The sequence below is a fragment of the Amblyomma maculatum genome, chromosome 10 (assembly GCF_055883805.1).
Source record: "Amblyomma maculatum isolate TAMU_Amacu chromosome 10, ASM5588380v1, whole genome shotgun sequence".
Classification (NCBI taxonomy): Eukaryota; Metazoa; Arthropoda; class Arachnida; order Ixodida; family Ixodidae; genus Amblyomma; species Amblyomma maculatum.
Window position 1 is genome coordinate 73,391,669 of NC_139353.1, and position 18,384 is coordinate 73,410,052.

Sequence of the window (18,384 nt, forward strand, 5' to 3'; positions counted from 1 at the left end):
GCAACTTGTCTGTTTTCACTAAGTGCACATTCCTCATTTAGCTCAAAATTTTATCTCTACTTACTTAATGCCACGCAGCAACCCTGGGACAGGAATTTTAAGCTTTAGCTATGTCTGACGTCCCGAATATGTCCACTCTCATTACGTATGAAGAGTTCTTATCCATTTGATTGCTATAAAAAAACATTCGCACAGCCGTAAGACTAAAAAAAAACATAAAGCTAGGGCTCAGCTCTGAAATCTTTTCATTTCCTAAATCTAGTTCTTGTCTAGGAATAACTCGTGGCGTACACTTTTTCTTCCTCTTTCATTTTACACCTCATTCAGTACAAAAATACAAGACGGGGTAAAAAATATTGTCCAAACATCGTAATGTAAGCTATTTCGATAAAACCAAACTCTCACTCAGTCCACAGCCTGGCTGGTCATGTCCTCCATTTGGGTAAAAGTCGACGTGTCCGACGGACGCGTTGATTCCGAATCTCGCCGGCAATGGCATCAGCCTGCCGGCGTTGGTGTGAATTATGTCCACAAATTCGGCATCTCGTTTTGACACGCACGCATCAATGTCGTCGAAAAGAGGTCCAGCAGGATCTAAACCTAGAAAAAGGAGTGCATAGTAGACATTTAGTATCAACGCCCCACCCTAGCCTCAGGATGACGGGTACATAAAGCTCAGTGACTAAGTTGCGAAAACCTCTGTTTGCCTCCGTCGGAATAATCTACTCAAATTTATGTTAGAGATTGAATGTCCTTAAAATACGTTTCAAGAAAATTAGCTATCGGTTGCACCCACAGCCACTGCTGCCACTGCTTTCTTGGTCCACATCCACGCTTGGTAATCTACTCGGAAGCGGGCTACTCTGATTTCTCATTGTTCGATGGTCTCGGCAGCCTGTCTGACACGGCTACGGTCTCTCCTTTAGCGATATGGCGTATATATGTTAACGTTTTCGTCTTATTTAAATGAAAGAGCGGCAAAGATGGAACCAGACAACGTAATACCAGTGGTTAAGACACCCGGTTAAGGTATCGGATTACCCGGGTTCAAACCCAAACATGGGGAGCCGCGTTTCGATGGCGGTTAAACGGAGAGGCGTCTGTCTACTGTGCGATGCCAGTGTCGTTAAAAATCGCGAGTTGGTAGACAATACTCCTTTTCTCTCCATTACGAGACTTATTTTCACTTTCGTTTCCCCTCTCCTAACTTCCCTTACATTGCTGGTCAGGTGTCCGCGCAGGTGTCACAATACTGCTCCTTTCCTTGCCCGTAAACCAATTAAGATTTTAGAATGCTCAATGCACATCCCGAAATTTTTGCAGCTGGATCTTGAAGACATCAGTGTTTACTGCACAGCACATGAGTGAGTTGCAGTTATTCACTGCGGCGAGTGGATAGTGATCTCATGCTTGGACACAACAATGAAGACAACGATGTTTGCTGCGCGGCGCGACGGCTTGAGGTCAAACTTGCACCATTAAATTCATATTCGAGCAGGTATCTGCAAAAAGAATGAAGAGAAGGAAGACGAGGTCTAGGACTGGGTGCGCGCGGGGGTTTAAGTGCCATGTTGCTATATTGGAGGCCGTGGGGACAGCCGAGGACTAAACGCAATCAGGGGCGGGTTTGTGTCTGCCCAGCTTCTAAATGTTTAATGTCGATACCCAGAAAGGTATTGTGGACTCCTCCGTCTATCCTTCCTAAATACTAGGAGCTCCGCCAGCTAACCCCACCAGAGAAAGACAAAGAAGGCTTCAGCGTGACACCATGGACCACATCAAAAAGAACCGCGTCAATCAACGAGCTTTTCAGACCAGGCTGTGCCATGAGGCAAGTGAACGACTGAACTCGAACACAGCAACAATTCTAGCATTAATGATCATTCACGCGAGACTCGAAATCTGCAATGACAATTTACGCGTGCTAAATGAAAAGATGCTGGCTTTTAAAGTCATCGTTTCCGCAGAAAACGTCACAGCTATACAAGAGTAAGCGGAGACTGCCATACCAACCAGGACGCTACGAACTCTTACACATGTAAATTGTAATCTACAATGTAAATTTATTTACAGGAAATGGGAGACACTCTACCTGTCACATTTCTCGGTAGATATGGAAAGGAGGACAACAAGCAAAATGAGACGGATATAGAGGAAGGTGCGGGGTAGTGGACGACTCTGGAACAATTTCTACCACCTGAAGATCTTTGATGTGTAGTGACATCGCACAACACATATACGAATTTGCGCTTCCCCTCTATTGAAACGCAGTCGACGCGGTCGGGTCGAACCCGGGTACTCCGATTCTGTCATCATCATCAGCTGGAGTATACCCACTGCAGGGCGAAGGCCTCTCCTATATTTCTCCAATTAGCCGATTCCTGTGCTAGCTGCATCCACTTGACCCCTGCGAACTTCTTAACCTCCTCCACTCACCAAACTTTCTGCCGCCCCCTGCTATACTCTCCTTTCCTTGGAATTCAATTTGTTACCCTAAGCGACAGTCGGTTGTCGTCTCCTCTCTTTACATACCCTGCCCATGTACATTTCTTCTTGATTTCCACAAAATGTCAGGGACTTGAGTTATTTCTGTGACCCACTCTGCACGTTTCCTATCTCTTAACGTTATCCCTACCCCTTTTCTTTCCATAGCCCTCTGCGTTGTCATCAACTTAAGTAGAAGCCTCTTTGTTAGCCTCCACGTTTCAGCCCATAGGTGATTACCGGTAAGCTACAACTGTTATATACTTTCCTCTTGAGCGATACAAATAAGCTGCTAGTCATAATCCGACTAGGTAGTGATAGTTTTAACTACCCAGCCACTGCGGTGGGTCTTGTCTATAAAGGTCTGCAAATTAAATTGTAACTTGGCTTACAAGAAAGAAAAGGCGCAGTATCTATCACACATTTTCTTGGATGCCTGAACTATGCTGTGAGAGAAAGCAGGCAAAAGTGGATTAAAAGAAGATCAAGAAACAGGTGCCATAGTAAACGACTCGAAAATTATTTCGGCCGCTTAGGAATCTTTAACGTCACAATACTCGATTTTTATTGCCGAAGCAAACTCCTGCTATATGTTCTTTTAGAGGTACCCGATGGCACTAGAAATCGAAAGTGGCAGCTCCCGAATGCGAAGCGGAAGCTCATACACAAGACCGTTGCATCGGCATTGCATGATTCGAAGGGCATAATGCTAAACTGATAAAGGTCATCGAACGTTGTAAATGCAGTCTTCTCTTTGTCAGTTCGGTGCATTGGTATGTGCCAGTAATCTTATCTCCAGTCAACCGAGAAGTATGACGCTGAGTGAAGGTAGCGAAGCGTCGCCTATGCACTGAAGCAGAGACATCTTTTTGTTTACGGCCCCAAGTCGACGATAGTTTACTCATAACCACCATGGATTGTCACTATTTAACAAGGATAACTGGAGCCACCCTTAGACTTCAAAATTTGTGGACGCGCCACGTTGGCACATATCATGAACTTTATTGTTTAAACAGCTGAGTTTGGACGGCGACACACAGTTGGGCTGATCGGCCGAGTGGTCCCAGTATCAGTCGCATGAAGAATGCGATAACCTTCAATCACTGACGGCTGGCGTCATTTCACACCTGTAACGCACAGGTTGCGGGCGTCACCGATGAGATGAAAAGTTGCCAAGAACTTGTTCACGACGAAGACTAGAGTCGGACCTCCACTGCTAGTGAACCACCCTTTTGTGTAGACAGCTTTTTACCCATCCGCTGCGCCGAATAGAGCGGGTCGTATTGCATGCGGTCGTCTGAGTTCGACACCTTGTGAGCCGGAGTCCAAGAAATAGATTAGTACGGGGGCTCTGCCTGCAATGCGCAACCGCCAAGTTGGTCTTCATCTTGGCACAACTATAGTCCTCGTTACAGAACCGTTATTCTCGTACAATCCTGCTTGTCAGGTCAGTCATTAATGCAGGAATACCAGCATCTACACTCGGGACAGAAGTAACGTTGGTCACTCGCCCAAATTATCCAGTACGAAGGAGTTTGAAGCTTCGAACGTGCGGCAGTGCTTGATAACGTCAGCGATTGAGTTCAAATTATCTTTATCATCTGAAATGTCACATTCTTGTCCTGTTAAGGCATCTGTGGGTTCACTAGCTTGCACAGCTTTGCAATGTCATCTATATATGGCCGCAAGTTTCGAAGATACTTGGGCCCGCTGAAGAAATGTTTGCTGTCCGCACCTGTTCTGTGTAGCTGCATCGCCAAACCACTCTTCGAATTTCTCAGTGAAGCATTTCCATCTGGTTAGTGTTTTTTCAAGGTTTTCAAACCAAATTAGCGCAATTGCTTCCAAAAACAATGAAAAGTTTGTTTGTTTTATGGTAGAGTCCTATCGAGTTAACTGGATCACGCGTTCGTAAAGGGAGCGCCAATCATCGATATATCCATCAATTTAGCCAGAGAATGTCTGCAGCTCTACAAGGCGCTGCCCGTCATTCACCGCAGGCGTTGTTCGCTCCTGTTTAACAGAAAAGATGGTAAGCCAGTGAGTCAGCCGTACAATCAAATGCTAGAAGAGAGAGAAGATTGTTGGACTCCACAGCAAAACCCATCACAGCTATTGCGCAATACGTAGCGAGGTGTTTACACAATGGGAAACTGGGCGTCCCAGTAACACCACCAGCTTGTAATTCTTTCGCCGTTCTTCTTCAACGGCCCTTTCGGGACGACCTATTTCGACAACGTTTACTGATCTTCACTATACTAGACTGAACAACCTAACGAGCAGATATATCCGTCGCTCTTCGGCACCGCTCGTGTATCACCGGATGCCCGTTTCTGAGTTCGCGCCAGCTTAATGTATTAGAGGAATTTCAGCCCCCGAGGTGAGCGCTTTCTTCTTCTTGTCCCGGAAAATATGTGCACTCCTGTTCTTCAACTAAGACAGGATGACACCACTCTTGGTCCTTTGGGAGTAGCCCGGACATTCCGCCGCCCACAAGAAAGCTTTTACTGGCCAAAAATGCCCCATGCATTTTTATTAGTGGTGTGCAGTGCCAGCGGTATACGATTCATACATCACTTAGGCGAGGAACCCTATATCATGTAGCCCTTCCCGCTGGGTACCCCTTGCATAAGAATTTGCTTGACAAGTGACGCTCACATTTATATGCCTCATCAGTCTCAATGATACTGTGATTTTTATTACATATTTTTACATCTCTTTAAACCCTCTTAACCTGAGTTTATGGCTTTTATAGACGTTCTTGCGCGTCACGGAGATATTCGCGCAACGCAGCACTTGTGCGGTTGGACGCTTGCTCACCTATTCCTCGAGAAAAATGATAAAACACTGAGGGATCACTTAAACTGCGCCTTTCAGTGTTGTATGCGACGCTCCTTTAAGTATCCCCTGCAACTCCTCCAGCGGGCCCACTTTTGTATACATGCACTTTGCTACTCGCCTATTTTATTTTCTTACTTTGTGCCTAATTACTCGCACATGCTCCCTAGCATTCAGTCGTAAGCTACATTATTGTGTTAGCAACCACATGACAGAGTTGTAACGCCCTTCTTTAAACCGAGCCGTACAAAGTTTCCTCCGTGGCCTAGGGATGCAGTGTCTGGCCCGAGATCCAAGGACGGCGCTGAGTTTCATTTACGTTTAAACCTTCTGTGTAAAACACGTTGCCTGAAATTGCAGCTCCCTCTATGTAATGTGATCTCTAGACGTCACACAACCCGACATTGCTCGGTGCTCGCCCATTTCACCTGCCAGAGGAGAGGCGTGCCACAGATTTCTGCTCAGAACGCGATGCCGATTTCGGCAGCGCTAGCACCGCATTCTTTGGTGGATGGTGCCTTTAACTCTGCCGTCGTAATATGGTTGAAGTTAGCGTGAGCGATTAAAAAATAGAAACGAGAAAAATTTTGCCCAACTGGCACCACCAAAAGAGCAGCAGGCCTAATCAAATATAAAATAAAATAAGAGGCAAAAAAAAATTTATTCTAGAATAGAAAGAAAACGACAAAAAGCTTAAAAAGAAAGGGGGGATTGCATATCACAGCTATGAAGGTGTTTGAAACAGCGAAAAAATTTTGTTTCATTTCCTGGCACATCTTTATCCTCTCTCTTTTTCATATGAAAGTTACCTTCCCATTTGTTTATTTTACTGTTTCCATAATAATCGAAAATGGTATGAAAATTGAGTATTACTAATTGGAACGAAAGGCAATGGTTGAGTCATACACTCAGTTTTTAATTATTCTCCTATGATGTCTTGTTGCTTTCTTCTAATTGTATGACATAAGGTCTCAATCGTTAGTCATTACTGGATGTTATTTTCGACATTATAACCGCAATTGCGAAAAGGTTATGAGACAAGAATTTTTAGTTTTGTGACTTAGCTATTGCTACTTTACTGATCAAGACGCATGTCTGCCTCGGGGTTACTGCACATATTCATCCGCCCTGTAGGCTCAGGGTAACAATGGCCGCAACAGAGCTTGCTCGACCAGAGGGGAGTGAAATGATACCGACCAGTGCCTTGATGGCCCAATTTAGGAAGCAGAATAATGTATTGATTCGCTCTTAGGCGGAAATACGGTTGCCGGGGGAGGCAACCGCTTAATATCTCTTGCTCGTACCTGTGATTCTCCCGATCCTTCTTCCTGTGACCTTACGGTAGTGTCGGCCGCAGAATCCAGCGACCTGAGCACCCAGGCTGTATCCTATGACGTGCACTCTCCCGGGCGTCACCTGAGATGAGGAACGCCTGATGATCCTCCGAAGCAAAAGAGAAAGCTGAACGCCTGGCATAGGACTATTCCTGGCTGCTCTGTGGTAGCTGTTCCCTGCAGCCCCTTTTTTCCAGTCGACCATGATCACATTGCAGTCTACCTGAAAAAAAAAAATAATTTAAAAGCGTTTCACTATGTTCGAGCTTTCGGTACTCAGTCCACTTTTAAATAAGCAGGTGTGAAGTTAAGCAAACTGAATATTTGTTATTTCCCTACTAACGAGTTGTACTAGTATTCATGAGAGGGGGCAAGAATTCCTTCCTTACCTCATCAGCTGCTGCCAACCACCCTATTTCTATTTTTTTTCGCTCATTAGACTCCGATACGGTAAAGTTCATCAGCTGCTTTATCTCGTTGTAGCATGTTCTCTGCAAGATTTTCATTTCTTAATTTCATTGGAGGCATGATTTTATACGCTACGCGTTAACACGCCCTTCTTTCTCCTGCCTTACAGCTGCATTGCTTTCGTTTTCCTATGCATGGTTTAATGTATCACCATAAAGTCTCCCCAGACCCGCAGTTTCTGCATAAAAATTGTACTAGCAAAACACTTACATACAGGTCTTTCAATAGAGCCCACCACTAATTTTAATAGGCTTATTACAATATTAGGGCGGCTTCTACGGCAGAGTTATTCCAGTGCTGGAGGACATGAGAGAACGCGGAGTCATGGTAACTAGTAAGCCGATTAGCTAATTTCTGATAACTGGATTTTAACTATTAAAGTTTCTCATCTGATGCCAATAATACCTGTAGCCGGCCATTTGTGAGACACATCAGTTCTTAAAAATTCAAAAACGCATTACCCTCTATCCTCTCAGCAAAGTTTGACTCATCATCATCATGGTCATCAGCAGACTCATTGTATCAACTACAGGGCCAAGTCCTGCCAATATCAGTCCAATTATACCAATTAACCCAGTCCTCCGTAAGCTGTATCTACTTGATCCCCCAAGCTTCGTAATCTCTGCTCACGCTTTTTTTCACATGTAATCCAGTTTGTTACCCCTATTGACCGTCGATTAGCTTGCCTTTGTATTACATTCCCTGCCCAGACTCATTGCTTCTTGTCCCCTCCAAAATATTAACTCTTCTCTGTTCTCTGCCCAACTCTACATGCTTAGAGCCATATACCTGTCATTTCCGTTTATGAGCTCAGGGTTTTCCTCCCATTTAATCCTCGTCGTCAACTTCCAAATGTTTCCCTAAAGGAGAAGGCCAGTGGTATACAGCTCTTGTATATTTTCCTCTTGGTGGATACTGGTAAGCTTCGATTTAGGTTTCTGGGGTACGTACCCAACGCCCTCTTTCCAAAATGATTCCTCCTATTTTTCTCTTCTTTTGGTAAAGATCCGCGGCCACTACCTGTCCTAGACTTATTCCCTTCCACTTCCAGCGCCTTTGGCTACACGCTCAAAGACAAGCCTATTCGAAAAACCTGCGCTCTAAGCACTTTCCACCGCCGCCAGTAGATGACGTATATCCCACGCAGACTTATTAGGGCCACATGGACTCGGGAAGCTAGCAGCTGCGAGCACGTACCGCACCGAAAGAGGGATGGAGGAGAGGAAGTGGCATTTGTGATGTTATTACATCATCATCAGCCTGACTATACCCACTGCAGGGCGAAGGCCTCTCCCATATTTCTCCAATTAACCCGGTTCTGTGCTAGCTGCATCCACTTCACCCAATGTTAATACAGAGTTACAGCAAATAGCGCTCCGCGATCTGTTTTCATAATCTGCTTCCGCGCGTTCAATTACGCATTCTTGAACAATCTAGACGGCACCAGATGGCACGAGCCAGAGGACGGCGGCAAGTATGGCTGGCGTGTGGGACCTGTCATCGCGTGAACAGTGGCGACGCGCGGTAGCTGGTTACGTGGCAGATCGCGGATCGCACTATACCATGGCAGGGAATAGTGCTCTTCAGTGAGGCCTTTTGTGTGTTTATGAATGTCCAACACCTCATTGACTGACGGAGCCAGGCCGTCTTCACGCTTGATTCAGCCCAATGTTGCGGTGGCATATCGCATGGAGGCCCCTTGTCCGGATACGGCTCTCATAAGGCCCCTTGTACGGATAGGCTGTCATTTCCTTCCCTTTAACCTAAACGAATGCAGGTAGAAGTTTTCGTACTTTTGGCTTCGTTTTTTTTTTTGTGTGTGTGAATTCGTATTCATTTCTTGAATTTGTATTACTCGGTCATGATCATGTTGATGTTTCATGTATTTTTCAATGACATCATGAACTGCCTTGTTGTGATTTCGGCTCCTACATGCCTGTTTTTATATTTTTACTAACTGTACTATATCGCTTGCTTTTTACATTCATTTGCGTCTACTTTTCTCTCTCACAGCTATGCATATATAACTTAGAAGAATTGCGTTCTATTGCTGTATGCCATGATGCCATGTAGAAAAGAGCCGTGGGTCTAGTATCGGGCTTCATAAAGAAGACAGCAAAAAACTTTTATCTTACATGTTTGAGCAGAGCATCCCTCATTGCTAGTGCCCACGGTTCCCTGCCGCTTGAGATGTATCCGTGTATGATTGCAATCAGACGCCTGCGAAGGTTCACAGAATTCTTCGTCGCCATTTCTTCCCAATTATCAATGCTCACTTGTCGTCCCCAAGGAGTTTCTCTTGAGAAGAAAAAGAACCTTGTTCCGACCTCTTCTGGTGACTGGGGTCCACCGATGGATATTCTCATATTGTCTTTTAGCCTGAAACATCCCAATCCTCTGTAGCAAGGAGATCCACTTTCCCCTACGTGAATCCCCTGCACCTGTGTTAAATAAACGCAAAAACTAATGAAGTTAATCAAGAGCTTCGCATCACGTTCTTAACTTTTTATCAATTTTGCGCACCAAATTATCAGATAGGCCAACTTTCCCCCACATATGAAGGCAGATCAAGTACTCTGCCGCAATCCCCATAAACCGTAGGCGTTCCAATGCAGGTCCCTTCCTACCTTTCATGTATTCAACCTGCGCATTGTCCCTATTCCACGTGGCATGCCACGAACTGTCCACTAGGGACATAGGGTGGCATAGCTATGCATTCATAGTCCGCAACTAAGACGGGAAGAACTGCGGTCTCAGTTCACAGCCAACCAGCTTAACTTTAACTCGATCAACTCAGCTTTGGGAGTTCTTAGAGCATGCTTACATCCATCTTGTGGAAGATCTCGACATATATAGTTTACATCGGATCACAGGAGGCCCTTTAACATAGCACCTTCTTTTAGATCTTCGCTCGGCCCTAGAAGTTACTGCCGTGCCAATGCAATCACACCTGGTAACACATCGGTCGATTCCTGGCTATAAGATGTTCCCCTGCAGAGATCTTGCATATCAGTTCTCCCGCAAAATTCCTTACCAGGTGCCAGTGTCCCCGTGGTCAATCCCATCAACAGAAGACGAAAGCATAGTCATCAAAAAGATCACTAAGCTACACAACGAACGCATGCGACCACACCTAGCGAATCTCACTCTGCTGCATCCGCCCCTTCTAAACTAAGCTCACTGACACTATAGAATTCAAATGTATGTCTCCTAACCGCAACTAGGTTTTATTAAAACAAATTTGGGCAGCAGCTTGACTGCCCTAATTGATATTTCTCTTATGCTGACATAAAACGCAGTCTCTCTTCTCTCTTCCTGCCCCGTCTCCCTCACCTTTCAGAGCTCTCCGAAATTCCGTCGCCCATACCTGGGCCCCCTAGCTAGCGGACAGCATTGAGGACTCACAATTAGCCGTGGTCACCCTGGTCGACGATAGCTTACGCGGATAAATATTAAGACTCCCAATAAAAAGGTTTTACCTCCTCCCTCCTTCACTACTGCCGTTGCTTTGAATTATGCCGTTGTTTTGATAATATAAGCCCAAATAATAATGCCTGATATTGTCAGGAAATAGTAATAGCCTAGCGTAATTAAAGACTAGCGCATTATGCAGCATTTAAACTAATCTCCTATTAACAAAATAGTGTTAAACTGTCTTGTACAAAAAATTCAGTTAGCGTAGTCCGTATCATCGTTCTGAGCGGCAATTCACGAGGACCATGTAGCTGATGCCAGGTGGCATGTGGCATAGCTGGGCTTTGCTTATTACGCAGGTACTCTGACGTCACGAGACCCGGTTAGGTGTTTGGGATGAGAGGGTAAGATAAGAATTGAACCCTTCGAGAGTCTTGGATCTCGAATCGACATCCTGCCGCTAGGGTCCGCCACTGCTGCCAGTACCATGGCATGGTTTGGCTAAAGCGGTGCTGTATATCTCTGTAGAGTGGTCCTTCACAGAACGTAATAGCCTACGACTGTGTCGTAAATAGCATGCGTGGTATAATATCTGCTCAATCTAAGGGATTTTTCAATACTTAAGTAGAAATGCACACATACGCAAACGAACATTCAGAAAGAGAGCCGTACATGGAACCTGAGAGTGGTTTTGTTCCATGCCCTTAAAGGCGGAGTATAAAGGCCAAGCGAATTGTTTCGGGCTGGTTTACGGCCACACTTATAATTGAACAGCAGCGGGGTAGCAACAGGTGCTGATGGTCTTCGATGAGCGTAGTCACCACAGTTTGCGGTACCCTTAGAATAAAGGTAGCCAAAAGCGTTCGCGACAATGTAAAAAATCCCAATACATTCGAGACTATTATGGAACCACTACCGATAGTCTGCGAATATTTGGCTATCTGTCATCCCATCTCGTTCTTTGAAATACTGAAAGGCGTTCCGGCGACTTTAGACATAAATAAACAAACTTACGCTATTGTTTACACTATACAGAAAAATGGGCAAAAATGAACCGGCAATTACTCCTGACAGTTTACTCTAGAGAGAAAATGGGCGGAAATTATCCGGCCGTTATATCCAGAGATTTAGGCTCGACATAAAAATGGCGAAAAATGAACTGCTGCGTAAAAACAAACACAGCGCGCACATTGCTCACCAATATTGGTCTGCGCGGCGTCGCTGGAATTCTGTCGCTCCATCAGGACCTACTGTATAGACGAGTTTACCTTGCCGTGAAGTATTTTATATGACTCAAAATGTCACTGCATTAGTTTTTACCTCAGTCCGCAACGGCGAATGGGTGTCCACACCCAGTGTTTCGTATCTGGTTTGCATTGGTGGCAGAGGGGCTGCGCATTCCGCAGTCCCTCTGCCACCAATGCGAACCAGATACACCTACATCCACCCCAGATCACTTGTCACTCATTTCGCGGGCCACCGAACCTTGGTCGCTCGACGTATCTTGAGAGCAATCAGCAGTATTTTGCTCTTCTTCTTTGTTACGAAGTAGACTTGGTCCTTATTTCTCGCATTCCCGGTGTTGCTGGGCGTGCAGGGTGAGCAGTATGTTTCTGACTTAATTTGAGATGGCAGTGGCCCTTGTACAAAAACGACAAATATATGATGCAGCCACTTAGAGATGCTTCAGAAATGAGTAATGATTAATATGCATGTGCAAAATTACCTTCAGTGTTGACTGCACGGTGTACCAATTCCAGGCTTTAATATTGCCTCTATTTGGGTCCACTCTGCGTGCTCGAGAGCTCCCGACCCTGGGTGGTCTGTCGCGTTGGCCATCCGCGGTAAACACGCAAAGGAGAACAGTCGCCACTGCTGTGGAACCAGAAATTTGCATATTCCAGGTGAACATGAGCTGCCTCCAACACTGTTGCTATATTCACATCCTCTTTTGTAATTGAGCCCCTAGTCTATAATGTCGTTCTGACGATTTTTCGATTACCTATAGAGACAGCAGGCAGTGTAATCATATTTGTTTGTGACAAAATCACATTTTAAATGACCGCAGGAACGGAGTACATGTCAATAAAAAAATAAAAACAATAAAAGCAATCATATTCTGGAAACCACTCTAAGAAAATAGAAAAAATAGCGGCATGAAAGTAGGATATTATCGCTGATTCTGTGGCTAGAAAGAAGGCTACAATGAGAGGGCGTTGCTAAGCACTGTTATTCGAAATCCTCGAGCTATGCCGCGCAATTGATCCATCAAGTACAGAACCCGAATTTTGGTTCCTGGCAATACTTGTGGTGATCACCTGATGCATGTGGAGAAGACACTACCATACACGTTTCATTGCCGTCATTCAGGGCAGAAGATAGCGATGTGGGCTCTTCCTTGTGGTATGCATGGCGATGCCAGAACTAATCACAAGGACCCCTCACTGGTTGAAGTCCCTGAGATTTGAAACTTCGCGAGGACTTTGCGCACTTTCTATATTCACTTTTCGCATGGAGACCTGAACACTTTTACGAGTAATGACGAAATGACAGCTTTCTGAGAACCCTCTACAGAGCACAATCCCCACACGTTTCCCCTTAGCCTAGGTTACCATTCGTTCCTCATGAACGCCTGAGAAAATCTGATTTGTCATTAAAATTTTACAGTGATAAAAGAAATACAACGCAATATACTGAGTATTCTTTGCGGCTCTGATAATATAAGGTAAATATCCCGTCATTAAACTAGGATGAACTTACGTAAAATACGAGAAGCTAGCAGAGTCAGGCCTCCGCCTCGATTCCACTTCATGGTTTATGAGCATCGAAATGCAGCCTGAAATTTAGAGAGTGAATTGTGATTTCCGCTTGTTTTCCTGGCAGGGATTTTAAAATTTCCTTTCTCGAATCCCTTTTCTTTGTCATCGTTAAGGATCATCCTTTATTCAAACCCTCCACTAAATACCTGAAGGCCCGTTGTTTTGTATCCGGGCCTTTAGCCGTGGGCCTACAGCTATGATGCACATAGGGGCGGCCGACTGAGCTCTTCCTATTTTCTTAGGGCGTGTGATAAATTATAGACATCTGCACGTTCAGTAAGGCAACAAACTGCCGCAGATATATGAATAGCTTGCAGGCACCTCATAGGGGTTGGCAGATTAGTGAACAAAATTACGGGGAAGGCTGTGCTCTTATTACCGCGTCATGTCCCCCTCCTCCAATAAGCACTGTGTAAACTACGCATGACGCGCACCTAGCCTCATGCATCGCTGCCTAACCTCACGCGCAAGAAATTATGTAGAATACTTTTACATTTTTTTTGCCTGCGAATTACGAGTGGCATTTCATGGTCACTGCCTCCATTAACTCTTGCATTAACAACTGCCATGGCATAAGGGTATAGCGTCGTTTTAGCGACAAGACGAGTAAGGTAAAGAATGCGATTGTCGTAGTAACCGACCTTGCCGTGCATTACCAGTAGTGCCGGCATGTGCTAGGAATGACAGCTGACACTTCACGGCAAAACATCAGGCTAGTTTACTACACAAAAGTAGTGGACACAGAGCTCTTTCTCTCCTGCTCGTCATATACAGTTGAGTAGGAGGCAGAGGGGATAATTAAAAGCTGTCGAACGCATCTTCGACACGAGCGCCTGTCTTAGATGATCAGCCCCGTCACATGACCAGATATGCGAGTGAGTTGATTCATTTTTGGTGATGCCACACTTGCATGTTGACACTTCAAACAACGTGATAGGAACCCGGCTGTACACTTAGTAAAAGTAAACTATAAATGTTTGCACCGTAACCTTATTGCTTCGTTGACAGGCAAGTGATTTTTGTATCAATCGTTGCTTATAATACTTCCGCTTGACTTTATGTCACCTATAGTCAGCCTTTTTAGCATCGAACTGTGCGCCAGAACAGACTTCAATGCTTATCCGGTTTTCCAGGCGATTCACCTTCATTTTTCAGGCACAACGAGAGGCCAGAAAATTAGTATTACTTGACCTGACGGCATGACGGCTTCATCTGACGAACAGAAGAAAGGGAAACAGCCACAGTAGAAACTATTGACCTCCCAGCCGAATCAAAAAGATGGGAAAAGAATGGATGTAGAAATTCAGAAGGAGGAAGAAGAATGACGAACACAAATAAACAACAAACAAAAACGTTGGAATTCAAACAAAAGCAAATGCAAGAAAAATCTAATCCAGGAGTAGGAAAAGCGCTCGTAATGAGGCTTAGAGAAAAAAAACAGAGGTCCCAAGCGTAAGAAAGACGCATGTAACGCGGACAAAACGCAGTATGCAGAACTCGGCGAGCATTGGTAACACTTCAGCGAATGACGGAAACTCCGACAGGTCGTTCAAAGCTATTTACATCATCCAGAATTAATACAAGCCGTTGATTACACCTGGTAGAATCAGCTTCTCTCGGTAAGCATGTACTGAAGGGAGTACAATATATGAGGCGCTCTAGAAACTATAATGCGATGTGATCGGGAGGTGAGAGTCCTGACAGCGCAGCAGTGTGGAACGTACAAGATTTTTGTGCGCAAAAAATGGGTAGCCATTTATGATCGATAACAAAACTTACCTTTCTCCGTCTCGTTGACTTCTTCTCGGAAACGTACCCTGAGCACCAGGACTTTCGAAAGTTGAAGGCTGCGTACAAAAAAATATGGTAATATGCAGCTGTTGCAGGGATAGAATAGACATTGGAACAATACGGCGATCAAGATTGCGAGAAGTCTCGGAATTTTACAATAGAAAGAGCTGCGTTTGAGATTTCGAAAGCGCTCCAGAAATATATACGCTTGCTTGTCAAGAAAGATCTCACACGTGAGTCAATAACAAAGCGTTTTTACTGCGCTCGAGTTGTCCTTGTAGCGCAGCAAGGCCGCATCTCCGCCAACCGCAGCGGTAAATGCTAGCTTAAGGAATATTCAAAAGAGCTGCATGACTATGTTCGCTTTTTTTTTTTCTTCCATTTTCAGCGCTGTAAAAAACACGCTTCTCAAAATAGTGCACGACATAGTCGGGTTGTGGTCATTGACTTTTGCCGACCTTCCATCTTCGCTGTTCATCCCGTCCGTTATCTAGCATTGTCTGGTAAATGCTGACGCGAAAACGTGCAGCTCGATGAAAACCCCTTGTTTCGTAATTTTTTCTCAGCCATGTCATTGTCTTCATAATTGAGCAAGAATACCTGCTTAGAGTAGCTGTAATCACACTGCCTCCACAACCCCACATGCGGTGCAACTATGCCCCTCCGCCAATTAAGGATTAACCCATGATATGTCACCGATAACCACGCATCCGAGATGACAACACAAAAAACCGTTTACACTAGGCCCACTGGTCGCCATATCAGTCGTCGCAATGATATTGAGTAACATAGCCTCAAAAAGACTGCTTACCGTCTTGAACACGACAGTATACCTCTCTCTTTCTCTCTCTCGCTCTACCTCCGTCTTTCATCGTAGCATCGGGCCATTGAATAAGCTTATCACGAAATCTGCTTCAGTCACATCAGAAGGCAATGATCGAGAGATTTCCAAGGCAGGGGGACGCATAAATAGCAGAATGACTCTAGTCAAGCCATCCGGCTCAACACACTGCCAATAAAGATCGATCGATCAAACTGACTGATTGACAGACCGAGGGGCCACATCCCACCCCCCGTCCCATGGCGGAAAGGGATGGCCTGCCTCATCACTAGCAACTAGGCCCGCACTATCTCTCTATGAAGTGCCCGTTCCTTGAGGCACGGGTACACAAGCCTATCGCCTTCCTTTTCTTGAGTAACCTTCTCTTCAAAGTCACAGAAAACTGTCCGCGAGAACAGAAGAATCCACTCACTGTACCTAGCAAGGAGAATCGCAACAGGTTGTTTCGTGGACATCTATCACGGCAGGTGTGAATATTCTTGGCGTTCCACACGGTGGAAGTACCGTTCACCGGGCTTCCAGGCTGAGGTATCCAAAAGATGGGTTTGTATGCATGCTATGGCGGTATGTGTATTTATTTATTTATTTATTTATCACAAACACCTACAGCGCCCATTGGCCATTGTCGGAGGGGGGGGGGGGGGGGGGGTTAGTTGCAAACATAAAGCAAGCAGAACAGCTGAAGCGAAAGTATACAATCAGTTCAAAATAAAACGTTTTCACAAAACGAGTGGAAGCACATTCAATGCCAAGTGTAAAAGACACACCCAACAAATATGTGTGACTCAGTTTCACGATAAAGTACACTGCCTGTAATATAACACAGATTCATATAATGTTCTCGATGGCAATGAAAAATTGGGCGCAGATGCGACCTCATCCGGGAGTAAATTCCAATCTGAAATTGAGCGCAGAAAGAATGAAAACTTAAACGCATTTATGCAACTTTGATATGGCCTAATTTTTTGGAATTTTCTCGACTCTTAGACTGATAATGAGGTTGTTTTAAACATGTATTTCTACCAATTCATGTGTTACTATTGTTGATGTTGTTCAAAAGCTTTAACCGGAAGATTTTCTGCGTGCGGAGAGCAGTTTCCAACCTAGATTTTCCCTGATTTGAGAACCTCTAATTCTGTAGTCGTAGATAGCCGTGACGAATCTTGCAGTCCTTTTATGAGCACGCTCTAACTTATCTTCAAGGGTTCTTCAGCGTGTTTGCCATCTTGTATGCTACTATTTGCGCCTCACTGTCAGCCCACTTACTGCCTTCGGTGCCTGCGTGTGCGGTCGGACAGAAAACTTATTAATGTTAAGTTCCGAGCGCTGTTTCTGTAATGTACGTGGCTAACAAAACACGAAAAAACTGTACATTGAAGTAGGATGGACAGTTGGGCGAGTTGGTACAATTGCATAGTGGGCGCGCTGTACCACCCACTATACCAAAACCAGTATGTAATAGACCACGGGATCAGACTAACTCGTCTGACATTTCATTTTTGCGAGACTAGCCCGCGAAGAGGTGGATTTTATGTTGCCAGACAAGTTGTCAAAATAACTAAAAATGAAACACAGCTCCACAGTGTCTACGTTGTCGACGATGGGAAACTTAGCGGTATTGACTTATATAAACGCCGTCGACCCACGCCAATATCTTGACACGCTTGAGAACATATGCACTGCTGTTTCCATCGTCTGGAGAGATAGAGAAAACAGCATCTCCCTACTAAATGTTCTATCATAAATAACATTATACATGATTTATCAAAGATACAGCAGTTTTTTGAACAGATGTCATATAATATCATAAAATACATTTATACTTCATAAGAATGCGTAATTATGTAGCTCATTATATGACATTTAAATGCAATGTGTGTGCTTATAGCAACACTCAACATTTTTTGAGTCGGGCTCCTATGAGATAGTGATGGTATCGTGAGGTCTGTGTGATATTGTTTGGCTGCGCACCTCGATTATGGGTTTGTATCGACCCGGGCTCCCAAATCGTGGAGCCGTATTTCCTAGCAGCAGGCTGCCGTCTTTGAGAATAAATTCAGGGGTCCACACTGCATGGACATAATATCTCAGAGCCACGTATATTTGTTTTTTTTATGCAGTATGAGCCTCCTTCGAGATGTTATATACCCCTGGCTTGCAACTCAGCAGGTCCCTCAGGAAAGACTGCCTGTTTTGCTATTTCCGATACACGCCAATACATTCTGTACAAGCGCAGTTGTTTAACAGGAACTAGTTTATCATTGCGCTTTGTTCGCATGTCATGAACATTTAATATACATATCCAGTATGCGCTGATCTCCCGTCGTGTTTTGCATTTAGCCTTTCTGCAGTTGTCAAAACTATTCCTTATTGGCCCGTCTCGGTGGTGCAGTGG

General features: G+C 44.7%; 1 protein-coding gene and 1 long non-coding RNA gene across 2 annotated transcripts; both read right to left on the reverse strand.

The window, feature by feature from the left end:
- Positions 1-379: 379 nt before the first annotated feature.
- Positions 380-9,477, reverse strand: LOC146176796 (pancreatic triacylglycerol lipase-like). The gene is made up of 3 exons (XM_084581395.1): positions 9,260-9,477; positions 6,627-6,879; positions 380-600 (listed from the first exon to the last, which is right to left on the reverse strand). Exons 1-3 carry the CDS (start codon positions 9,374-9,376, stop codon positions 380-382), a joined length of 591 nt encoding a protein of 196 aa, XP_084437521.1. The 5' UTR covers positions 9,377-9,477.
- Positions 9,478-12,270: 2,793 nt separating this feature from the next.
- On the reverse strand, positions 12,271-15,626 carry LOC146176797 (uncharacterized). Its single transcript, XR_014701351.1, has 4 exons — positions 15,607-15,626; positions 15,137-15,204; positions 13,299-13,374; positions 12,271-12,413 (listed from the first exon to the last, which is right to left on the reverse strand). It is a non-coding gene; the product is annotated as an uncharacterized LOC146176797 (long non-coding RNA).
- Positions 15,627-18,384: the final 2,758 nt, after the last annotated feature.

Bases quoted from the DNA above. Each gene is read 5' to 3' on its own strand.
- LOC146176796 (XM_084581395.1), bottom strand. From the start codon at position 9,376: ATGGCGACGAAGAATTCTGTGAACCTTCGCAGGCGTCTGATTGCAATC. The intron at 6,880-9,259 runs GTAAGATAAAAG...TTTTTTTTTCAG, and splicing joins GGGATGCTCTGCTCAAACAT to GTAGACTGCAATGTGATCAT. The intron at 601-6,626 runs GTACGAGCAAGA...TCCTTTTTCTAG, and splicing joins AAGGATCGGGAGAATCACAG to GTTTAGATCCTGCTGGACCT.